Here is a 26769-nt window from a genome sequence, read left to right as displayed (position 1 = left end):
ACAAGGGTGGAGAAAATAGAAGAGGAGACCTCAGGGGATAAGAAATTTCAACAAATTTTGAGAAGATAGGAGAAAGATGTGGTTTATATTCACCTACATACCAAGTACCTTGTTAGCTACATTAGGAAGCACCCGCAAAAGGATATGAAAATTGATTTACTCCACAGACCTCCTTAGAGTTTTGAAGACAACAGGTACCAGGCAAGGAACTGAAGAGACAGTAAGAAAATGAGAAAAATTGACTGAAATTCTGTGTTTATAAAGCTGCATGGCTATGCATCAGGCAGAAGACCAGAATATTCTTTGGCTTGCTGCCGGATCGTCCTGCAGTGAAACCTTTCATGCATACAAAGCTTCCAATTAGCTTTTCAGAGCTTCACTCTTCAATTTTGAAGGACAGCCAGGGATCGCCACATATTTGTGGAAAACCTCTATCATGAAAGATAAAGACTAAAAGAAACAGAAAATAGAACTCAGAAATAAAACCAGGAGCACGGGGAAAAAGGCAAAAAGTCTATAGTTAATATCTTCTGAGAGAAATGAAAATGTTATGACATCCTAAAATACACAAGATGCTATGAAAAAGGAGCTTTCAGAAAGAAACAAATAACTCTTGGACAGTAAAAATATGCCAACAGCTAAAAGATAGTATGGTAGATGAATTGAAAAGATAAAAGTTGAGAAAATCTCCCAGAAAAGAGTGAAAAAAGACAAAGAGATGGAAATTACAAGAGAAAAGGATAAATCTAGGAGTGAGACCCACATCTAGCTAATAGGGGTTACAGAAAAAGAGAAAATAAAAACAATGAAGAGGAGGAAATTATCAATTAAATAATAACAGAAATTTTAACAAAATTGAAGCTTAAGTGCTTCCAAAGTGAAGAGGCCCATAAAGTAGTCAGTACAGTGGATAAAAAATGCATCGAAGCACCTCGCCATGAAGTTTCAAAAGATGAAAGATAAGATAAAAATTCTACAGTGTTCTGGCGGAGGAAACGGTATGTGTGAAACAGAATTTTGGATAATAATGGAACTGGATTTCCTGACAACAATTTTAAAAGCTAGAAAATAATAAATTAAAAACGCCTTTAAACTAATGATGGAAAATTATTTCTGATTGAAATATAGTCCGTGAATCAGATACCAAAGTCATCATTGGGTGAAGATCAGTGTTTAAGAGATGGTAAATGAATGGTATGAGGAAGAGTAGAAAGATGTTCCTGCCAGGTAATGAGAGCATCAAAGGAACAGGGGTTTTACGGGATGAGAGAAGAGTAATGGCTTTTAGAGAACAAGGGCGATAACAATTCCATTTTCCAATCCTGAAATGTTTAAGGTGTGAGAAAATCAGCATGCTCCACTTTCAAAGGCTGAAAGTTAACCAAGCTTCAGTTGAGACTGTGAGGGCCGGGGAGCACTCAGTGAAGATGAGGCTCAATGAAGTTGTTGATCCTGGTGTAAAGCACAGTCTCAGAGGTCAGAGGGAGTAGAGGAGATGGAAGCTGTGTGAGGGCAAACGCTCAGCACATTGTGGGGATGAGACAAGGGATGGAAAAGACAACCAGAGAGCCTACATTTGGGGTCAATAAAAGGGAAATCAGTCCTAAATGAATCAAATTCCAAAAGTCTTGGTGGACAGTGGATACTCTGGCCAAATGGTTCAGGCCTGGATGTTCTTTTTCCTCTTGGTTCATAATAAAAAAATTTGCATTTTATTATTGCCTAATAAAAAATTGGCAGCAACAGATGAGTATAAAGAAAGAGCTACGTGGTTCAGCACTAAAGTGTGAGTACTAGGCTCTGGGAACAAAAAGCATAAACAATTGATTCCTCACTTGTCTGTGCATCATACAGGCACACAGGGTATATGCCTTGAGTCAGATCTATGGCATCACAGCTGGGTGGTCAGTATGGCTACTGGTGACTCAAATTAAAGACTGGGGAATCTTTTGAGACACCTCCCTCTCCCCTACAGCCTCCCTTTCCACCTCTCATTTAATCCATCACCAACACGTTGGATTCTGTTACTTAAATATCTTGCCAATCCATCACTTCTCTCCATCCTGGCTGCTACTATCATAGTCTAAGCCACCATCCTTGCCTTTACAACTGCAATAACCTCAACAAACATTTACTAGGTACCTAATATATGCCAGATATATACCAGATGCCTTTGCTGGCCGCCTAACATGTGTTAAACCTCAGGTAGAGACATGGAAGATGCCAACCTGCAATGAGGGATTTCAAGTCAAGCCAAGTAAAATAACAAATACAAAAATCTCGTGATTCAGGCTCCCAGAAATGTGACATGCAGGAGTTCAAGAGAGAGAAAGTGATGGAAAAGGAATGTCCTCTTTTTAATGTTTTCAGTCGGCCTTCTTCAGATTACCATGTACAAATAACCGTCTATAAGTGCTGACTTATGAACCTGTCCCCAAAATGTTGTTTTATAAATTTCGGGAGTTAAAGGAGAAATAAGGATGGCTTTGGGCTGAACATCCAACATCTTTTAATCATATCCTACTCTTTTGTCTCCAAATTTGATTTAACCTAAACAATTTGAAAAACAAAATGCTATATTATTTTGGTAAACTATCACTACTTTCTGTTTTGGCAATAAATTTGTGTTGGTAAGTAAAAATAAATCAACAAATAAAATGCAAGTTTCAAATGAACGCTCATTCAATACTACTTCTGTGTTGAAGTGCTGTACTGCACTGTGTACTGTGAACTCAAAGATGTGGAAGACAAGCTCCTCTCCTCAAAGAACTCGCCTCATACATGGGGAAATAGTGTGCGTAATTAGGAAGCAATGGGATTAGTGCGCTGAGAACTCAGAGGAAGCCGCTACTCATTCTTCCTCAGGGGAATTCACAGAGATAGTGACCTTTTAGTTAGAATGAGAGGTTTCTCAAGGAAATTATCAGTAGCTGATGGTGGTTGAGGAGAGAACCCCAAACATATTCACTTATTCATTCATTTATGCATTTGTTTGTTCATTCTGCATTTGTTCTTGAATACCTACTATATCTAAAGCACCAAGACAAATGAAAAGTGAACAAAACACAGTTCCTACCCTCAAGAACTCACAGTCTAGGAAAAGAATGACGTGAAAAACAATAGATTTAATGAGGTATTGTAGGTGCCACGATACCAGTCTGTGCAAGATTTCATGGCGTTTGGGCAGTTTAACCTAGAGAAAGATCTGTCAGGAATGTCACAGGAATTTCTACCATGATTACAAGTTGTTTTCTCCCACTAAAATCAAAGTATGGATAAGGTTAGACTCTTATCCTGAAGCAAATAACCAATCCAACTCTAATCTGTAGCTCCAATAGGATATAAGCTTTAAGAAAACAGGAACTTTGTTCAATTCCCAGTACCTAGATCAGTGCCTGGAACCTGGTGGTTATTCAATAAATATACATTGACTAATGGAACAAATTTGTGAGTCTAAAAGAGGACACCATAAACCTTATGAGTGAAACTTGAGTATTTTTGCAGACATGGGAGAAATGTATTTTTCTTCCAACAAATTCTGGAGGTTTGTATTCTGCACTGTAATTTGTGTAAAATTTAAAAAGCGTATTGTAGCTCCATGTTTCAAGTGAGGGGGTAACCCTGGTGATAGCATTGCACTGAGGCAGGACGGTGCTGTGGCCCAATTTGCCATTCCCAAACTGAGTGAAAATGGGAAGTCTCTTCACCTCTCTGAGTCCATTTCTTTATTGGTTAAATGGGAATAAAACCTATCTCACTTTGCAGAGTTGTTTAAGGATTAAATGATGTAATGCATGTGCATGTCATCTATAAGCTTTAAAGCATTATATAATTATAAAATGTAAACCAAAGTTAAATTTATCAGCTTTAAATATTACAAGAATGTCTTCCAAAGGCAGTTGATTAAGGATTTGTGTTTTTTTTTCTGTTTTTCTCTAGTGCAGTGCCTGGAGATGACCACCAAACGGAAAATCATCGGCCGTCTGGTGCCGTGCCGATGTTTCCGAGGTGAAGAAGAAATCATCTCTGTGTTAGATTACTCCCACTGCAGCCTTCAGCAGGTGCCAAAGGAGGTCTTTAACTTTGAACGGACATTAGAGGAGCTTTATCTAGATGCCAATCAAATTGAAGAGCTACCCAAGGTAATTCTTGACAACCTAAAATATACCCTGTAAATGATTATTTCATAGTTTCCAAAGACATGATAATGATCATGATAACTATAGCCTTCTATCTGGGTAATTGACAAATCATTCAAATTGATATAACTTGCCCCCATATTCTCATTAACTTTTAATACCACTCCATTTGTAACTTCATGTGATATGTTAATAACCAATTGAACTCCATGGAAATCATCATTTTTTGAATTATGCCTTGTTATCTTAATTTAAAATAGCCTCCAAGAAAATACAGATTGGTGCTTTCAGATCAATAGTTTATGTTTAGAAAAGAAAAAAGAAATATAGTGCTCTCTATTCCAGAACTGAAAAATTTGTATGTTATATGTTAAGGTGACTTTGTTTGGAAACCTTGAATTATATGTTCTAAGAAATACTTTTATATACAAACACACAGTTAATACTATTATGAAAAACATGTTGTTTCTGGAATTTGGCATCTTTGATTATTAGAGATATCACTGAGTTTATATATACAACTAATAAATATAGTGTAGCTAAAAATTTTAGCTAATATCAAACCTTGCACACACACATGCACACACATACCGCCATTATGATGTTGTAATATGCAAAGAAAATGTCTCCTGTGACCTCGTTCTCCACTGCAGAAAACATTGCATGATAAGAGATTAGTTGAAACAGGCCAAGGCCACATAGCAGAGAGGTTCAAAGTCTAAACCTCTGGATCCTAATGATCACCTAAATAAGTGACTCAGATTAAGTAGTTGGCATGGCATTTACCTGTGAAGGATTTACACAGTTGGTCAGAGGGAAAAAAAAGTCATGTAATACGTTTTCCCTCGTTATGCTAAAAAAATGCATATTAAATATCCAGGAACCAGAAAAAGAGTCTTCCATAATAAAACTAACTTATCAAAATCTGAGGATAATGTGCTGATCAAAACAAGTTATGAATAATTGTTTCATTTGGTATTATAAATTATGGTGTTTATATAACAGCTCAAAGCTAGGAACTATTTAATGTGTACTTCAAATCCAACATACTTCATTTTTTATAATCTAATTACATAAGGTCATCTTGAATCTTTGCTCAGGAGGGCTGGGTCAGGCTTAAAAAAATTTTTGGCCATAGGGATTAGCATCCGGATTGCATATCACATAGTGGCGGAACTCAAACGGACTGTCTCACATCAGACTATGAACTACTTGAGGGCAGAGATGGCATCTTCTTCATCTTTGCCGCCCTGCACATGAGCATTCACGGTCACTTTCTTACAATGGACACTGAATCTATTTGTTGTCACTGCCAGGTGGAACAATGCAGAGAACTTCATGTACCATATGACTTGATTAGCAAAACTATATATAGTTAAACAATCCATAAATGTGACATTTAGCTCTAATTTAGAAAATTAAGCATGAGTATTTTTTTTAGAGCAGGCCAATCTAGGATTGCCAGATAAAATAAAGACCATCCAGTGCAATTTAAACTAAAAAAGATTTTTTTTTAGTATGATTATGCCCCAAATATTGCATTGGATTTATTTATAATAAAAAAATAGTTTATTATTTATCTGAAATTAAAATTTAACTGGGCATCCTGTATTTTAATTTACTGAATCTGGCAACCCTAAGTCAATCTGGTCATTTAAAATCTTTTTCTGGATCCATGCAATGGATTCTTTAAGACAAAGAGTAAAAACATGGTTAATTAATCAATCCAGTATTTATTTAATATGTAGTCTACTACACAGCATTTGAGGCTTTAGGGGGGGTTACAAGAGAAATACATCCCAATCTTTGCTCTCAAGAATCTGACAGTCTAATTGCAGAGAAAACTCAAGCATTAGAGGTGAGTGCACAATAGTGTACAATCAGAGCCAAAGAGCCAAGTACTGTGGTGCAGCTTATGTATAGAGAAGAGTTCCATTCTTAGAGGGGCTGACCAAAAAACACAGATGGAAAAATTAAGATGGTATATACAGAGAGGGGGAGGAGATGGGCAGCAGAGCTGTGAAGAGTCTGGAGCTGCAGGTACATGTGGGTGAGTGCCAACAATATGTGGGAGAGTAGGGAGGACCCAGGTTATGAAAGCTCTTGAGAGTCAGGCCGCATTACTTGAGTTGATGTATTAGGTAGCTAATGCCATTGGAGAGTCTTAGGCATCATGTAAGTTATTAGGAGCTTGAGCAGGCTTGGACTAACAATCAATAAAAATAATGCAAGTGAACCGAAGACTTAATATACCTCCCCAATGTATTTGAATTAAGGAGAAATTATTATCTTTTATTATTGATAGGCTTTATATATTTCGAAGATCTTTCACATAATCTTTCAAGGTTTCTCTGAGTCCCCAAATTCTATTTTGTTGCTTTCATAATATGGCCCTGTAAGTTAGTTTCTTCTAAAGTATCTGATATTGAAATATGATCTAAATTATCTAACACTGAGATATGATCATGATAGTAAATAGATACATTGGTACATTATTAGAAAAATAGGAAATTAAGAAACAAAAGGAATGATGTATTAATTAGAGTTCACTATGTGTGTTTCAAATAATAGAAAATGCAATCCAAACTAACTTAAACAAGAAATAGGCTTGACTGGCTCACATGAGTGGAAGACTCATCTCGGGACAGGCTCCATAGTTGGTATGTTTCTTTTCGCCTTGTGTGGGATCAACTTTGTTCAGAGGCTGCCTTCTTTCATGGTGGCAGGATGACTGGACTAATTCCAGAGTTCATTTCCACAGCATCCAAAAAGTGAAATATCTGGCTCCTGAAAACTCTTTCTGGAAAGGACAAGAAAATTTTGCCCCCAGAATTCCTCCGCTAACTTGTCCTTACGTCTCATTGGCCTTAATTATATCACGTTCATTGCTGATCCAATCCCTTTGCTATGGGATCCACTATGGCAAGAAAAATAAGATCACTTTGATTGGATTAAACAATGATGAGCCACCTCTGTGGAGTTGTGACTGCTGGCAGCAAGAGAGGGGAAGGGGTGTAAGGACTGTTGGGGAGATTCTCAAAACATAGTCTACTAACCAAATGTTAAAAAATCAGCATTTATGAGGAAGGTTTGCTCTTAATCAAAGACAATATATAAAATTTTTAAGGACTTGTAGGCAAAGTATTACGCCTTTGGTGATTAAGTAATGTATTTTTTGTCTGCTGTCTTATTTTCTTGTTTTCTTTGTATCCCTCTGGAGTTGTTACTACTGTGATTTCAGATTTGTTGAGTAATGAGATAGCCATTTATGTTCTTGTATGGCAAGAATTACCTTTTATAAATGTTTTATTTTTTTCTTTCTGATATTTTATACTGAGAATATTCTAGCTGGCTGTGATTCTCTACTATAAGATGTTATACAACAGAGAACAGAGTCAAGATTAACGGCATTAGGAAAAGATATGTCAAGAGTGTGTCAGAAAAGATGCAACAACAGATATGAAAGAACAGGAAGTTTTTTGATTAAGAATAGTTGAATCTGTGTTGCTTAATTTTCTGTAGTGAAAGGTAAAAATACAGAATGACATGCTTTTTACACAGTAATGGAAACCCACACAGCTATAATTTAGCACTGTTTTTCTTGCTATTTAGAGTTGGGAATTTAAAATTATAGACAGAGTAATAGACTATAATAGGTGTATATTATATATGAAATAGTGTGGGAAGGCAAATGTGAAAAAAATCAGTAAAGATAAAAATTGCAGAGAAACTTCTTGAAAATGAAGAGGAACTTTAAAAAAGAAGAGAATAGAAATAATTTTGGACAAGCTAAGGTGTGACAAAAATTGAAAGACATGAAGAGTGAATTTGGTAGATGAGGTCAATCTAACCATATGTAAAAAGAGGATGAGTCTAAATCTGAAACACCATACTTACAGAGTTTTCTTCATTGAAAAGTTGACAACCTACTCCAGCAATATATTATGGGTTAAGAACCTGAGCTTTCGATCCAGACAAACTGGAGATTAGATCCTAGCCCTGCTCTTTGGTTGAGAAGGTATTTTATTTTCAAGAAGCCTCAGTTACTTCATTAACAAAACCGGGAAAATTATAGTACCTTTCCTGTAGTTAGATAGATGATAGATAGATGGATAGATAGATAAAGTACACAGAGTATTGTGTGAGATCATGCATGTGGAATACCTGGAATAGGAAAATATTCAGTAATTGGTATTCATCATTCTCCAATCACAGATAAAGGAAAATTTCCATGTTTAATTACCTTGAGTAAAACAAAATTAAGATTTTATAACATCTCAAGATAGTTCTGGGTATTGACTCTCGAAAAATAATGTGGTGGCATGACGTCTTCTCTATCTGAAATCTTCGAAGACAGGTTCTAGGAAAATAATCCCCTGCCCAGAATTGACGATAAGTTTTGACCCAAACAACTACACCAGCACATTTGTGATAATACCACTGCTTCCCCAGAGAATTTCCTTGACTCAGAGAATCCCAGTGTTGTATCATTTTTGAGTAGATGAAACCTTGAAGATTATTTTATTTAGCCTTCAGTCATTACTAAATAAACAATTCTCGGCTGGAAAAGTTAACTTTTTCTCATATAAGTCTCATATAATCCACATGGGATGTTAGATTCCTATACAAAATTATTACCAAAGACTTTTTATTAGTTAGGATAGAATAGGTTATGCTACAATAACAAGTCAAAAGCTCAGTGCATAAGTGAACAGAAGTTTTTCTTTGTGTCCCATGAGTGTTGTCAGGGACCATTGCTCTTCAGGAACCTGTAGCTAACAACTACTTCAACTTTTCACCCAATACAGAAGTGTCTGCTTATTATTTCTCTTGCAGCAGTTATCTGACCTCTTGATGAACATTTATATTAATGGAAGAAATCACTAATTTAAAAAGCAGGCCACTATATTATTGGAAAGTTCTGGTTATTAGAAAGTTCTGCAATATGTTGATGAAGTTTGCCTATATCCATCCACCTAGCTAGCAATCCAAAACTTGGCTAGACATTAAGGGTGATACAAAGATTATTAAGGCATGCCTTCTCTGGGCAAGGAACTATGCTTCTGGCATTAATGCCTTGATCCTTGAAAGATTTTAAAGGAGTTCATATACTTTGCCTTGGAATTCTTTTTTCCAAGACAAGTTTCTAAGTTTCTTTGACCATTTTTCAAGTACATAATTTCTAGATGCTTGACCATTTTGGTTACTTTCCTCTGGATGCATTCTAGTTATTAGCTTGGTTTTAGACATTGATGTATCAAATAAAAATATTTATCCAAATGGAAGTTTCAAACAGAGGAATAAATGAGATATAATGGAACTCAGGAGAGAGGTCAGAGTTGGAGATGGATTTGAGTCACCCTCCTAGAAGTGAGAATAGAACCCAGACACAAGATAATATGTCTTAGAGAAAAAGGAAAAAGAAAATTCTGAGAAACAAATATTTAACTTTAAAAAGAAAAATGATAGGGGCTGGCCCCGTGGCCGAGTGGTTAAGTTCGCGCACTCCGCTGCAGGCGGCCCAGTGTTTCATTGGTTCGAATCCTGGGTGCGGACATGGCACTGCTCATCAGACCACGCTGAGGCAGCGTCCCACATGCGACAACTGGAAGAACCCACAACGAAGAATACACAACTATGTACCGGGGGGCTTTGGGGAGAAAAAGGAAAAAATAAAATCTTTAAAAAAAAAAAAAAAATGATAGTACAAACTCATCACAAGAACTTGCTTAGAGGTTACTTGTGTTTCCCCTGGCAGGCAAGGCAGCTTTGAGTACAGGGGTAAAACTGGGAAGTCTCATTGTGCTCATGAAGCTAAAAGACTCCATGAGTGAGAGAAGTATGACATCTCAGCTGATTTTGATCTAGGTTCTATAGCTTAGACAAATCTATTTGCTCATAATGAGCAGAAGAAAAGGATATAACCCTTACTGTGTAGCCCTTTAAAGGTAATTCTGGATATTTCCAATCTTCCTAGGTGTTTGAGATTTACGGTCATGAGCGTTTCACTTGTAGAGACTTCAAAGGAACTGATGTATATATAAGAAAGGTGAGGTTCTAGCTTCATATCAGAGTGCCATAAAACACTCAGAGGGACACAAAATGAGTGAGATGTAGGGAAGTTGTAGGGATATTTTTAAATAGCAGGAAAACCATAGAAGCAAATAGTAATCTGAATATTAAGTAATTTGAATTTGAATATTAAATAATTTGAATTTGAATATTAAGCAATATATTCTTAAAACTTGTTCATTTTCTGGAGGCATGTTGATGATGTCTCCATTTGGGCTCTGATTTTGCCTCAGTATGACCCAGATTAGTAGTTCCCACACTTCTGGATTTCAAAATCCAGCAAAATGTGGGAACTGAAATTCTCTTTTTTTCCCTAAATAAACATTTAAAAAGTCTCATATAAGATTTTTGTTATTTTATTGTACAAAGAATACTTTAACAGCCAATTGTGGAACACACTCATAAACACAGAATAAATGGTCTTCCCTCACAAGAAAAGATAGGCAGTAAACCTATACTCTTTTTGTTTTAAATAGCAGATTTATTAAGTTCACTGACCAGCAAATTCACCCTCACAAAGTGTACAATTCAGTGCTTTTATTATATTCGCAGAATTACACCACTGTCTGATTCCAGAAAATTTTAATCACTCCCTAAAAAAAACACTACACCTATAGCAGCCACTCCAGGTTCTCTGCTTCCCCTCACCTCTGGCAACATCTTTCTCCATGAATTTGCCTCTTATGGACATTTCATATAAGTGGAAGTGTAAAACATAGGGCCTTTTGTGACTGGCTTATTTCACTAAGCATGATATTTTCAGGGTGTAGCCATGTGATAGCACGTATTAGTACATCATCCTTTATCATTGCCAAATAATATTCCTTTGTATGGCTATACCATAAGCCACGTTTTAAACATAGGATATAACACTTTTTGAAATGAAAACAAATTACTATCAAATGTTTCTCTTCTATAACAGATTGTGTAATTGTTTTCTCAACACAAATCCATCAGTTTGGGGCTTTGAAGTCCATAGTACACATGAAACTGAGCTCCAATACCCAACTTCCTCCAGTATTCTGTTTTTAATTAAGCAATTGTTGAAATTTCACAAGGGTATACAGTAAAAACGAAAGTGAATTCTCAACAAAATTACATCCAGAGTAGAATATTGTTGGTAAATTGAGAGATGACAGAAAAAATAGCCTCCATATCTATAGTCACTTCTTCCGGGAAGAAAACAGACCAAGGGAAGCCAGGTGTGAGACAAGGGCTTCAGAAAACAGTGGCATGGTGGTCGCGCCTCCATGTGGGCCACTCATGCAGGGCTGTAGAGCTGAAACATTGATCATCCAATATGGAGCAGTCAGGAATTTATCAAAGAGGGATGTTTTAGACCGGCAAAAATTTTATCATGGCCTGGCTCCAGTCACTGGCCCATGAAATAGCAGAAATCCTCATTGACTCTTCAGAAAATAAATGAGCAGCAAAAATGCACCTGAATTGTGCCAGCAGCCAGCAGGTAAAATAGAGCTCCAAGTTAATGACCAGCAAATGGACTATGACAGCCGTGTTGGACCTGTTCGCACTGAGCCTGCACGTGCGAGCCAAGCACGCTCTCTGCTCAGAGGCCTGGCCCCTGCTCTTGCTCTGTCAGTGTTGCTCTCCCACATGGCCTGCTCCCTCATTTCCTTCATGTCTCTGCTCAAACATCACCTTACCAGACAAGCTTTATCCCACTATCTTATACAAAATAACAACACGCACCACCTCTGCCACTTACTCCCCCCAGCAATATTTTAGGCTTAGTTATATCTCTAGAAGATTTCTAGTGCCATTTAGTTATGTTAGCCAGTTTTAAGGTATTTCCTTAACACTTTATCATTGCTGTAAAACATCAACATCAATAGCACCCTCTGATAGGGGGTCTATTATTTTACAAAGAGTAAGACCTTTGACAGTGGCCAGACGTGAGGAAGGACAGGAAAAGTTGGAATACATCTGCATAAGACATATAGAATCAGATGAGTTTTGTGGCTCCTCCATAATCCACTACCTGATACAGTGCACTCTGCACTTTTTCCTTGCTCTCAAACTCTGAGACTTTATCCATATAAATTAGAGCTGGCACATAATATTTTCTTAGATTAAGGAATATACTCTCTGACTCTAGAAACAGTCAAGGAGCGGTATCAAGGAACATACTTTTACATCTATGGGGATGGAGGGGAAAATAAGTTCTCTAACGTTCCTGTCAAACTTAATCTTTTCTGATTCCCTCATTCGAGATTCTTTTTATTTTTTTATTTTTTATTTTTTTATGAGGAAGACTGGCCCTGAGCTAACATCTGTGCCCATCTTCCTCTGTTTTTTATATGGGATGCCACCACAGCATGGCTTTGAGATTCTTTTTAAATAGAGAAAAGTGGTAACAAAAGGAAGCGTTCTGAGAGTAGTGATTGTAGTTACTGGCTATTATCACAGAACTACTACAGTACAATGTAAAGAGTAATGGAGAGAAAGGACCTTGGTTTAACACGAGTTATGACGCTAATTAATCATGTGACTTCAGACATATTATTTAACCCCTTGGAACCTTAGCTTCTTCATCTGTAGCAGATTCTAATAAATATGTTCCTCAACATCTCTTCAGATTGCAATGAGAATCAAAAATATAAAGCATATGAAAGCACTATGAAAACAGCAAAATGATCTAAACTCCTGAGTTAAGAGAAATGGTTTATTTATTTTTTGTGTGTGAGGAAGATTGTTGCTGAGCTAACATCTGTGCCAATCTTCATTTACTTTATGCGGGATGCCGCCACAGAGTAGCTTGATAAGCCATGCTAGGTCCGTGCCCGGGATCCGAACCCGCAAACCCTGGGCCAGTGAAGCAGAGCATGAACCCAACCACTGTGACACAGGGCCAGCCAGAAATCGTTTATTTTTATGAGAAAGGGCATATGTTTAATAAAGTTTATTTGCTTCATTAATATAAATTTAGACAAATACAGCACTACAATAACGAAAAGAATTTAAGTGGTAAACAAATGGCTAGAGAGTTACTATTTAATATGGATTTACCATTATGTCAATTTTTTTTATTGTAGGCCACAAAGACCAACTGACCATTTTAGGTAAAGAAAAACATTTATTAGAAATATATCTGTGGTTCATAAAATTAATAGGAACCTGAAGAACTTTCAATGGGAAAAGGGTAGGAAACAAGAGAGCTCTGGATTGCTGCACAGAATTCACAGCACAGTGACAGTATGGGCCACACACTGCTGCCCTTGTGAGGGGTGCAATGTCCAGACACCCCCAGGTAATCATGATGCTGCTCAAGATCCAGATTCCATTTGACTCCTCAAATGATATACAATGAGGTATGCCTGTAAAAGCAAGGTCAAGATACAAATGGGAAAAGGAGAATGGGTGCTGGACAAGCAAAAAAGAAAACAGTGCCCTCCGATATTCCACATTTCATATATCTTAAATTGTATTGATTTTTTTTTATTCACTGATATTTGCTACTTAGGATTTAGAAGCCTGAGGCCATGTTTTCCTTCGACCTTTAAACAAAGTTTGTTTGAAATCAAGGACACTTGCTTATTTTGTGAGAGGTCTAATGAGATCAAAGGAGCCATAGGAGAAATATTTTAAGATGACAAATTCTGAAATGCTCATTCATGATTGTGATTTTAGTGTATCAAAACTTGAGTGATCTTTGATTATTTTTTCTTCTACTCAAAAAGAATCTTTCTTGTATCACTATAGTTGCTGATTAAACAATTGTCATGATTAAGAAATATGGCAAGCTCTGCTCTAGATTAAACATGGCCTAAATTTGCAAATGTAGAACACAGAAAGTACCACTTGTTTAATAACGTTGCCTTATTTTTTAAATTTCACAATAACAGATTATTCCTGAAGTGTTTGTTCTGCAAAAATGCAATTGCCCATAACCTTGGCATTTTACATAAGGAGCCCCACATATATCTATCTATAGAGGTCTCTCCTAAGATCCTGGGTTTAAATAAAGGTGAAAAAAAATGACCTTTTTCAACTCTCTTACTCCCTCATAGATATTCAGGGTGCATTATTTTGTCCTGCAGTGCCAAAGGTATAGAATTTATCTGAATATAATAAAACCATGGCCAGAATAAAGTTGGCACATGGGTGATGCATAAATAATCAAAATTTGATTCCCTTTAATGTCTTGCCTGAAGCATCTTTCTCCAAATCTGTTCTTTTATTGCAATTATTTTGGCATTCAAACGTGTAGTTATTTTTTTCAATTGATAAATAATGTAGGTAGACTCTCTGGGGGCCCAAGGGAAAGTGAGATGAAGGATAAATTTGTAAAAAACATAGTTTATATGTGGAAAATTTAGGTAATTTTTCGTTACTCAGATTTCTATTTTTATTTAAAATGCCTTATTGTTTCAAAAGTTTCTACCGTCAACAACTCTTTTTTTTTTTTTTTTTTCTAAAGATTTTATTTTTTCCTTTTTCTCCCCAAAGCCCCCCGGTACATAGTTGTATATTCTTCGTTGTGGGTCCTTTTAGTTGTGGCATGTGGGACGCTGCCTCAGCGTGGTTTGATGAGCAGTGCCATGTCCGCGCCCAGGATTCGAACCAACGAAACACTGGGCCGCCTGCAGCGGAGCGCGCGAACTTAACCACTCGGCCACGGGGCCAGCGCCCCGTCAACAACTCTTGATTTTGTGTGTCAGTGATCAACTGGGACTTCTGTAGTACCCCAGTCGTTTTGTGATCTGTTTTATCTTCCAATTGACGACTTACTCATCCCACCGTTTATTGCTAACATTTACTCGAATATCAAATTTCATTGAGATCATTTCAATGAGATTTTTGAAAACCTATTTGCTGATTTTTCTGCCAACTTTTGGGAAATGATATCAAAAAAACAAATTCTAGGTAAAATATATCCATTGATTTGTGCATTCATTCAGCAAACATTTCCTGAGTACCAGTTATGTGCAGACAACTGTTGTAGGAGCTGGAGGTACATTATTGAGCAAGACCAACAAGTTCCTATCCTCGCAAAATCTACATTGCTACAAAAAGAGAATTTAAGTAATTTTTAAAAGAAAACCTTAGGTAATGACAAGTGCCATGATGAAAATACAGCAGGGGAACAGCTGGGAAACTACTTTAGGTTGAGAGGACAGTAAATGCTTCTCTAAGGAGTGACGTTTTTTGCTGAGTTTGGTTTGACAAGGAGGAGTCAACCATGCAGATTTGAGAAAGAGCAGTCCAGACAGAGGGAAACCTTTGGGGGAAGAATGAGTATGGTGCATTCGAAGAACAGAAAGAAAGCAGGTGTGTAGTTGGGGCGTGAGGAGTGTAAAAGATGCAATAGGAAATGTAGGTAGATAGTGAGGCTAAACCAGGAAGTTCGAGTAAGCCAGGGAAGGCCTTAATATTTTATTCTAAGTGAGACGAGGGGCCACTGAAGGATTTTAAGGAAATAGGTGATATGAAATAACCTATATTTTTTTAAATAACACTCTGGCTGCAGTGTGGGAGTACATTGTGACAAGTCAAGAATGGAGGCAAGGAGATTAGAGGCTGCAGTAGTTTTTCAGGTGAAAGGTTGGTGGCTTCAACTAGATTGATATTAGTGAAGAAAGGAAGCATGGCAGACTATGTGTTTTAGATAAAGTTCATAGGATTTGCTAATGGAATGGATTTGGGATATAAGAGATTAGCAACAGAAAAGAGGTTGAAAAGAGGTTTAGAAAGAATTGCTATTGAGAAAAGAAGACAACAAGGAAAAAAAGAGTTGCGATGGATATAGGAAGAAACCATGTGTTGTCATGGACGCTAAGAAAAGAACAGAAGGTGTTTTAAGAAGAGAGAATGGTAAAGTAAGAGGTTGACTTCGATGACAAAGGAGAGACCATTGTATTTGCTAGCATGGAAATAATTGGTGACTTTGATAAGAGTGGTAGAGGGAAGACTCAGTGAAGTGGATTGAAGAGACAGAGGCAGATATATACAGCTCTCTTCAGAGGTTTTGCTGTGAGGGAAAGCAGCAAAATGAGACAAGCTAGACAGAAGTTTGAAGTCAAGATAAGGGTTTTTTTAATTTGTTTTTTATTATCAATGGCATTAAAGTACATTTGCACAATAATGAGAATAAATTAGAAGGAAGGAGGAGAGACTAAAGAATGAAATCGATGGGATAATCTTAGGAGCAAAGTCCTGAAGGCAAATGTTCATGGGATCCACAGAGTGTGTGAAGGGGTCACCTTTGAGAGGAACAGCATACTTCATCCATTCTAATAAGAGAGAAGGAAGAAAATATGGGTACAGATGATGATGGTTAGTAAGACTTGAGGAACGTGATGGATGTTGAAATTTGGTTCAAATGATAGTGGTCACAATGTGTTAAAGGAATGCTGGCATTGGTGAGCTGTAAGGGTAGGAAGTGGCAATCTCTCAATGAGCTGAGAGGGTGGAAGAAAGGGGTGCACGGAGCTTAGAGTTACAGAAGGATATAATTTACAAAAGGAATTGGCCTTAAATGTATAAATTAGCTATATTTTGTAAAGTTTCTTCTTGAAGTGATGGGTCATCAAGAAATAGATGCCAGACCCAAGGTCGTCTAAAGTCTTATTAGCTTACATGCCTGACCAGTGTTAGCAGCAGAAACTGAGAAGAAGAAGACAGGTGAAAGAGCTAAGGGGAGAAGGCAGTAAATGCAACAAATATTTATTGAGCACCTACTGTGTGGTAGGCACTTCATACGCAGTAGCTCCTTTGTCCCCAGAATAACTCTGACAAATAGGTTTTGTTATCCTGGTTTTAAGTACAAGGACACTGAAGCACAGTAAAGTTAAAGAATTTACTAAACGTTATACAGCTAGAAAACGGCACAATTAAAATAGCAGTTTAGGTCTATATTACTCCAAATCCCCTGTTCTTTTCACTTTACTAATCTGAGGGAAGACCTTCTAGAATTTAACATTTGACTAGACTTGAGGATGAACAAGAAGGAGGAATCAAGGATGATAAGATTTTCATCCTAGAGAACTGGGAAATGATACTATTAAAAATATATTGGGGGGCCGGCCCCTTGGCCGAGTGGTTAAGTTCGTGTGCTCTGCTGCAGGCAGCCCAGTGTTCGTCGGTTCGAATCCTGGGCACAGACATGGTACCCATCATCAAGCCACGCTGAGGTGGCGTCCCACATGCCACAACTAAAAGGACCCACAACTAAGAATATACAACTATGTACCAGGGGACTTTGGGGAGAAAAAGGAAAAAACTTAAAAAAAAATTTAAAAATATATATATATTGGAAGGGCCTAGTGTGTACAGAAACATGATGAATTCTGTTTTAGATGCAAAATATGAGATATCAGTCAAGCATCCTTATAAAGACACCAAAAGATAGTGAGAGATCTGAAACTGAGCCTCCTCACATCAGGACACGCCATACAATTCTGTCTTTCATCCGGAGATTGGAAACAAGCTCGTGTTTTGTGTGGTCTGCCTATTTTTTTTTAATGAATTAGTAGCCAACTTATAAAATAATCAGATTTTACATGAAAGTCCAGATATCTGGCCTCTCTCTCAAAAAAAAAAAGAAACCTGGGGGCTGGCCCCGTGGCCGAGTGGTTAAGTTCGCGCGCTCCGCTGCAGGCGGCCCAGTGTTTCATTGGTTCGTATCCTGGGCGCGGACATGGCACTGCTCGTCAGACCACGCTGAGGCAGCGTCCCACATACCACAACTAGAAGAACCCACAATGAGAAATATACAACTATGTACTGGGGGGCTTTGGGGAGAAAAAGGAAAAAATAAAATCTTAAAAAAAAAAAAAAAAAGAAACCTGAACATCACTGGACTGTTTTGATGGAACAGATCTAGTTTGCCACAGATGCCACCCAGGCTGTCCCCTACCATTGAAGATACCTGTTTAGCTCCTTAGTAAATTGAATTTGCAAGCTAATATGAATATTCATTAATTTTTTCAGGAAAAACTAATTGAGTATCTACTATAGGCTAGATACTTTACTAGTCTCTGGGAAAATAGCAATTGAACAGACTTAATACTCCTTAGAAGAAAAGACAGACATTTAAATAAGAATTGTGTCAAGTATGTTGTCTATTATGATGGGTGGGGAAGCACTCAGCGTTTTGGAAACATTCACTGGAGCATCCTTTCTGAGGAATGCCCTTGCAACTAAGACTTAAGGATGAGTAAGTGTTCACTAGAAGAGGAGCGAGCAGTGTTTCCAGAGAAAGCGCAAATGAGGCATATTGCAGAAACTGAAAGAAGTTAAATATTGCTTAAATACATACTGCAAGAGAGACAATGGGAGAAACGCAGCTGGAGAAAATATAAAAGCCTTCTATGCTAAGATAGGGAATTTGAATTTTATCTATAATCTATGGAAATTTGCTTAAGGGTTTATCCAGTAGCAGCAAGATCAGATACGTATTTTAGGAAGATAGTTTTAGCTGCACTAAGAATAGACATAAAAGAGTAAACCCAAAGACAAGGACACCAGTTAGGTAATGCTTGTAGAAATCTGTGAGAGGTGATGATGGCCTGGCCCAGGGTAGTGACCCTGAGGATGGAACAAAGGGCACAGATTGGAGAGGCTTTGGGGAGGCAAAATTTGCTGGATTTGGTCATATGTTTGATATCTTGATTTTGGGGGAAGGAGCAAAATGAGTCACAGGTGACTCCCAGGTTTCTACTAGAGGATGTGGGAGTAAACCAAAGACAAGAAGGTATAGAATCCAGGAGTAGTGTAGGGGAGTATCAAGTGAATATCCAGGGAAGGCAAATGTGCATCACACTGAGAGAACAATCTGCCCAGACTGGAGCTGGCTGCACAGGCGGAGGAGTGAGTTCCTCCAGAATAAAATGTGGATCCAGCAATTTTTCTGATGGCTTTAGCATTTGGAAATATAACTGTTGGTCATTTGACAAAGCTGTTTGAACATTTGAAAAAATTAAGAATAGGTACATAGAAAACCAAGCAAATAAAAAATGAAGCAACTTCAGAAAAAAACTTAGGAGTAAAAACACAGTGTGCAAATAAACATTATTAATATCAGCATTAACTACTGATTTAACAAAAAAATTAGATATAAGTATATTGGGAAGATGAAGAAAAAGAAAGTGGCTGTGGTAGTGAGAAGTGATTTGATTTTTCAACTGCCATAATATGAAATAAATAGGCAGTATCTACAACTGGTAAAACAAGAGGTAGAAATACATGTGTATTCTCTCAAAATGAAGAAGAAAATACAAAAAATTAATAGCTCAAAAAACCGAAAACAACTGCCTCTAGAAGAGGGATTGTGGGATGCAAAGGTGAGGGCAAAGAACTGATATAATGCTTCTACAAAAATAAAAAGTAATTTAAAAAAAATAAAAAGAGAGAGAAAATGGAGCTGGAAGAGGATTCACCAGAGGCGAATCACCAAATCTGACTGTGTTACGGTAGTTCCGTTGGAAAATGACCCGTAAGACACGATGATAAACGTAAATCTCCAATGCTCAAGTAAATTATAAAGTGAGCAAATTAAATGAGATCCAAAGTAAAAATGTACGTTGATTAAGATGAGTCAGTATCTGCTATCTCTTCTCTTCGCTAGTTCTCATAATAGCTGTTAACTGATTCTTGCATGTTTTAATGTTATTATTTCCTTGACTCCCTCCTTAGTATGTGAAGTGGTTCCAAACTGGAGAGAGCATTCTACCAATGCAGCAGTTTGGACTCACTTGTGGAATGAAATCAGCCTTTTGGGGAATTGATGAAGGATTATTTCTCCAGAGTAGAGCAATATATTCTATGAGAAATTACACTCTAGTTTCTCTAGAAATTTAGAGGATAGATGTATAGAAAACCAAGATACATGTGGTACATTTTTCTAGGATGGCCATTAATTTAAAAAGATGCCTAAGAGAGAAACATGAATATCTTATGGAATCAAATGCAAATTCATCTGAATTTCAAAGATAACCAATCACGTTTGCTGTATTCCATTGTTAGACGTACCGTGGTAGAAGTTTAAGAGACCTTCAACTAGACTTCAGGGAAAAAGAAGAGTTCCTCAGGTGCTGAGCAATGATGGGGAAGGAGAGAAGCAGGAGATATGACTAATGTGAGCTCACACTTTTTGCCTACTAGCTAGTATTTATTTAACTTCAAAGGTCAGCGCCAAAATTCCACTAGAGGAAGAGCAGTCAGAATGCAATGGCCGGGGTAGCAGAAAACACCAGGGCTTTAGCATCAGGCAGATTTGAATTTGAGCAGATATGGGAAGGTTCTCCATCTCAGTCTCTCCCCTGTTTAGGAGATAACATCTGCCTTGCAGAATCGTCCTACCTGCTCCTTGCTTTTGTCATCTACTGACCGTGTGGTAATTCTTCTTCATTATTATGGATTAAATAACATAATATGTATAAAGTGTGAGTATGGACGTGGCAAAATGTAAAATCTTCAACAAACTGTGGCAATTGTTACGAGCTGCAATACCACAGGGAACATCAACAGGTTGACTTTTTTCTATAAAATGAGAAATGATAGTCCCACTTTACGGAAAGGAAGTTTTCTTTTAAGTTAACAGTGATATAAAAAGAGAGAAAATCTTTTGCAGATAGCTATTCTCCCAAAATTTATATAAAAATTAACTTTTAACAAATTCTAGAGATATTTATCATTTCTATCCAAAGGGAGTGTTTGCTGTTTCTGCAATGAACCCAAAACAGCAATAAATGATTTAAATCTTGACCAGAGATTAGAGGAAATACCAATATTCTCTCTCTTTACAACCTTTTTATTGCTTCTTGATTTCCTGGGAACAGTGTGGCCTTGCTGTGGATTTTTCATTCTGGCATGTATGTATATATGTGTGTGTGTGTGTGTGTGTGTGTGGTATTTATTGCCTAGAGAGTTAAGTTTTCTGTTTTCTTTAAATTTTAAGCAGATGAATTAAAGGTTTGTTCTCTTTTTTTGAGGTGGCAACAAAGGTTAATTATGTTGAATTTAACTCCCATGGCTCTCAATTGTCTCTTTTCTCTGTGTCAGGGGACTTTAATAGGAATAAAGGTTCTCTTTCTTTGTTCTAAATAATTAAGAACTGACTACATAAAAGCTTGTAATATACCACATGAATTTACTCGTTAAAGTTAATGATGGCTGTTTCTGTCATTGCCAGTGAAGCACTGCCCCCGGCCTGCAGAGAAGTTCGAATTCTCAAGGCCAGCAGGGCAGGGCATTGGGGAGCTAGCAGACAGAAGTCAGAATTCTCTTTAGAAGAACAGCCACGGAAACCAGGAGAGTGGAGAGTTCTAAGGAGGGAGTGATGACCTTGTCAAATGGAATAGAGAGGCCAAGTAAGGCAAAAACTTGTTCATCCATTAGACGAGGCAATAAAGTTTCATTTGTGACTTGTACACGAAGAGCATCAGGATCAGGCGAGAGGCGGGGAGAGCTTCTTGGTCTTCCCATTCTCTCTAGGTGATCACATTCATCCGTTCTCATGTTCTCAGCTACTGCACTGAAGACTGACACATCTATTTTGCCAGCTCAGCCCTCTCTGTCTTTAGGTTTATATGTGCTTCTGGATTTACTTGAATATTCACACTGAATAAGTCTAATTTCCCCCCTTGAAATCTGTCTCCTGTCCTATATTCTCTGTCTCTGTTGGTGACTATCCATTCAGTCCCACTGCCAGGACGCTGCCATCCTTTACTTTCCCTGCTTACTCCCATTCTGCATCAAATCAGTGGCCAAGTTCTGTCAATTTTACCAGCTAAGTATTTCTTAAATCTAATCCCCCCTCTCCACCCTGTGAACAGAAACTTTGTCAGGCTCTAATCATCTCTTAGTGGACTAACAGAACAGTTTCCTTATTGTTAATGTCTTAAACCTACTTTTTTTCCCCCAATTTATTCTTCACACAACCAGCAGTGATATAGCCAAATGTAAATATGACCAGGCCACAGCTTAGGTTAAGGCTGTCCCCTGTCTCGTCTCTACTTACAGGAAAAGACCATGCAACAGAGCATGCGATGCTAGTTTGAGGCCTTCCGTTGTCTGGCTACAGCCTACTTCTCCAGTTGCTTACTTCTGCTCTCACACAAAGTATTCCTCAAACATGAGACATTTTCTTGCCTCTGAGCTCATGCTGTTTCCTCTGCCTCCTATGCAGTTGTCGCCTCCTCCCACAGCCTCTGTTCTTCACTCACTGGCCCAGTTATTGAACTCTCCTCTGTGCCTCCAGCTCTGCAACTGCACTTACCAAACCTATGGTAGTTATTCATGCCACACGTATGTGTTGAATGCCTACTTTATTCTAGGGAAATAGGGTTGAAGAAGAAAGACACTAGAATATGGAACTATGTCTCTTTGATCTCTGTTTTAACAGGAAACACAATGTTTGGTCCAAAGTTAGAATCTCACTAAATATTTGTTGCATAAGTAATTATAGTATGGTTTTGTCAAAGTGGATTGTAGAAATATGTACACAAGACTATAGGAAACCACAGTCGACAGACAACTAATCTTGTTTTACTGAGGGGTCAGGGAAGTCTGCTTGGCAGAAGTGGGTTGTTAAAGATAAGACTAGAACACAGTCTAATTGGGCTTTTTAAATGGTAAATTGAGCCTCAGAGAAAATGAATGGAACTTGTTCAATAGCATGTGGCCAGTTAAGGGTGGAGCCAGAATTCAAATCTGGATCTGTTTGATTCCAAAGTTCATAATCTTTCCATTATGACTACAAGTGGAAAAGAGACTCCAGCTATACTGTGAGCCATCTGCCCTCTGGTTCACTGACCTGGGCAGAGCTAGTCGGCACACGTTGGATTTTTAGTTCAAGTTTAGATCAAGGCATAGATAGGCAAAAACTTAATATATGTATTAAGTTTATATATATATATACACACACACACACATATATAGTATATATATATATATATCAGCTTATATATGTATTAAGTTTATATATATACACACACACACACATATATAGTGTGTATATATATATGTATATATATATATCAGCTTATACTAATGTGAAAGTCTAAATTAATGGCATTCAATCCAACTGTTCACACACCATATTGGTTATTCTATATAGACAAAGCCAACACTTATAAACGTCAATTAGCCAAAACTTTTTACCAACTAGTAGTTACTAAAAAAGCAACAAAGAAAATCCCCAAGGCACACCTGCGCGCGCACACACACACACACACATGCACACATTACTTGTCTTAAGTATTATAGAGATTTCAGGAATTTGCCCTAAATGCCTAACAACAGTTAAGCTAGGTCAAAATTAAGGACATTTAAAGTGGTGCTTTTATGTTCAGATTTCACTTTTTCCTCTTTCTTTCTTTGTGTTATTAGCTTGCTACCATCAAGTAAAGTAATCATGGATATGTAAGTTAAAGATCATTTTCACTTACATTTTTTAAATGCAAATGTTATCAAGTAAAATGGGTATGGCAAGGTGCTATGCCTTGTATATTCAAACTGACAGCTGTTACTCCAATAAAACAGATAAATTCCCTTCCTTCTAAGATGATGACAAATGCTAAAATAACTTTTCTGCTGCAAAGGGAGAAATGATTCAACAACGGCTTTGTACAAATTGTTGCTGAAAAGATCTGTATTTTAAAAACAACAGCAGTGATATTTATTGTTTTCTAGGATAAAACGCGTGGGTATTTATTGTAGTTGCCATCTTTCTGCGAGGAGGAAAGGAGCTCTTCGCTGCAGCACATTCAATCTTGCTAGAATGCACTGGAAGGGATTATAAGTGTTTCCTTTTCCTACAGCTGCAATCTTATTTGATGCTCCTTGCGCTTGTCCAGCCCCACACCTTCCCCACCAGCCCACAGCTCCACTACTACTGGAGACCTTAAAGTGTTGTTGGGCCACGACATCCTCCCTTCGTTCTACCCGTATACTACCGGCATCATCTTAGTGATTTCTCCTCCCAGCGTCTCCCTCCTCACCCTTCCTGACACCCTCCCTGCTTTAACTAAGACTCTCATTATTTTTCACCTAGATGCTTTCTAATTGCCCACCTGCAGGCTTCTGATCACAGGTGCCAGTTGTTTCCCAAAAACAAAAATCTGAGTCAGTCACTTCCTGGCTTATGAACACTTAAGGGGTGGATGTTAGTGTGAGGGAACAGCATAGAATAGTTTGAAAGGCACGCAAATCCACACATCCAAATAATCTAGGTTAAGGACAAGGTCTAGGAATGTTCCTTTTGGAGTAAAAAGCACTTTGCAAAGCAAAGCCCTCTCTCTTTTATAGCATTAATTTAGTATTTGTCCATTGCGTTTTATTTTTTTCTGTATTTATAACCACTAGTTGACTGCGGGCTTGAGGCAGAGGAAACTTTGTGCTCACCTTTGGGTCTTGGCACTGTCTCTGTCACTGAACAGATGCTCAGGAGGTCCTCCCTGAATACGAGCAGTGAGGGAGGAAGTGAAGGAGAAAGGAAGAAAGGAAGGAGAGAGGGAAGAGAGGAAGGACGGAAGAAAGAAAGGAAAGAAGGAAGAAAGGGAGAGAGAGAGGGAGGCAGGGAGGAAGGGAGGAAAGAAGGAAGGAAAAAGTAAATGAATGTCATAATTAGAAGCTTACAATTTTACCAAATGGATATATAAAACTATTTTTTACTCTGTTATTTTTGAGCTGGCTCTTTTCTAACTAAAGATAATTATTAACATGTATTAAACTAAAGAATTTTAAAACATTTTATTATAATGCGCACAAAATTATTAGTTCTTTGAAACAGCTTTCAAATGAACTTGGAAATGCGGCAGCCTGAATACTTTTAAAGGGATTCAGAGGAAGAACTTCTAAGAAACCAACGATTCAGTGATGCCAACTCATTAGACAATCAGTCCTTTCCCTGGTGGGATCCACTTGTGCCAACATATGGCATCAATTACCCTCTCACTGAATATTTATGATCTTATATGAAACTTTGCAGGAAAAGGGCTTATCTTTTTCAAATTCAAAAGCAACTAACACTTTTTTCTTCGTGGTGGAAAAATAAACAGCTTATTTCTTATTTTTTCTAAGGAACTGTATCATTCACATTGATGACATTTATTGTGTCCTGAATTTTCCTACCCTGAGTATAAAGTTGATAATAAGCTGCTAACCCAAATGATAATAGTTTGCATTTATGGGGCACTTCAGGGTTAGCAAAGTGCTGTAACATATACTCACGTTTACTCGAATTTAGGTCCTTGCTTTCAATAGATAGTCATGAGTCTGAGTCGTTTTCCCTAATCCCCCTAGGACCATTATGATGGGCTCAAGGTTCCCTCTGTCTCTTTCACTCTCTACTCCCAGGCAGCTGCCAAACATTGTCAGTTGTCACTGTTATCTTTCCAAAGCACAGATCTGACAGCGCAGAGGGAGCAGGGTTCTGCGGCAGAAATGGCTTTGTACCAGACAAAACTCAATTTGAATTGCTGGCTCTGGCACTTCCTGGGTGTATGACCTTGTAAAAGCTAACCTCCTGAGTTTTCTCATCTGCAAAGTAGGGATAATGATACTTACCTTGCAATATTCTTGTGAGAAGTAGAGATAATATATTTTACAATATAGTTTAGTGCCTTGCACCTATATAATAGGCACTCAAGAAATGGTCTGTCTTGTTATTTGCCATTTCTCTGCATAAGAATATTCATGAAAGAACAACTATTTACTGAGAAAGAACAATGTATAATTGCAATGTAGGCTGCAGATGCTGCAGGAACTAGAGAAGCTTACAATCAAATAATCCCCAAACAGGAGCATCCAGGCTTCCATAGGGATAATTAGAGAATGTTATGAAAGTACACAGGTGGAGCATGTAAACCGGTCTTAAACTGTGACCTGAAAGATAGAAAGGCCTGGGCTTGAAGGAGAAGGTAGAGGGGAGTTGGGGTAGGGTGGAGTGGAGAAAAGCTTCAGCTGGAGAACTGGCATTTGCAATGGCAAAGCAGAGCACAGTAGACGCAGAAACTGGCAGCTGCTGAGTGTGGCTGGAGATGTAGTAATGCAGGACAGTAGAGGGGAAGTTATGAGGAAAAGACAAGGGACAGGGGAATGACAAGATGAGAAACTGGAGAGGTGAAGGCGTTGAAAGCCATGTCAAGGAATTTGGACTTTGTCCTAAAGAGAGCAAAGAGCCATTGGAAAAGTATGAGCAGAAGATGGACCTGATTGCACTTACTTTTTTAGGAGTAATAAGTCATGGCCTATGACAGAGGTCCTTACCTTTGTCCACAGATCCATGCATGTGCTTCTGGTGATTTGTAAGTTTCTTGAAATTGAATGCAAATGCGTGTGTGTGCATGTGTGTGTATGTGTTTTGATAGAGATAGCATCTATGATGTTGACTCAAAAATGATTAAAAATCACCATTCAGACTCCTCCTATAGGATAAAGTCCTGACTCTTATACCCTTTCACATTCTGGCTAAAACTTTCATTTCGTATTCCCCTCAACAAAATTTAGAATATAGCCACTTTTAATTTTTTACTGTTCCTAATATGCCTCTGAGCCTTTCCTCCTAGTACAGCTTCCTGCACCAACCGCCCTGCTC

At 37.8% G+C, this 26769-nt stretch overlaps 1 protein-coding gene across 9 annotated transcripts in view; it reads left to right on the top strand.

Moving 5' to 3' along the window:
- Positions 1-26769, top strand: part of LRRC7 (leucine rich repeat containing 7) — a 491842-nt gene that overhangs the window by 194913 nt on the left and 270160 nt on the right. For all 9 annotated transcript variants that reach the window (XM_070268846.1, XM_070268842.1, XM_070268844.1 and 6 more), the window contains one exon: positions 3940-4142. In XM_070268846.1, the coding sequence (XP_070124947.1) occupies positions 3940-4142 (203 nt within the window). The remainder of the gene's footprint in view (positions 1-3939; positions 4143-26769) is intronic.

The sequence above is a fragment of the Equus caballus genome, chromosome 5 (assembly GCF_041296265.1).
Source record: "Equus caballus isolate H_3958 breed thoroughbred chromosome 5, TB-T2T, whole genome shotgun sequence".
Taxonomy (NCBI): domain Eukaryota; kingdom Metazoa; phylum Chordata; class Mammalia; order Perissodactyla; family Equidae; genus Equus; species Equus caballus.
This window is presented reverse-complemented; position numbering and strand designations above follow the sequence as displayed.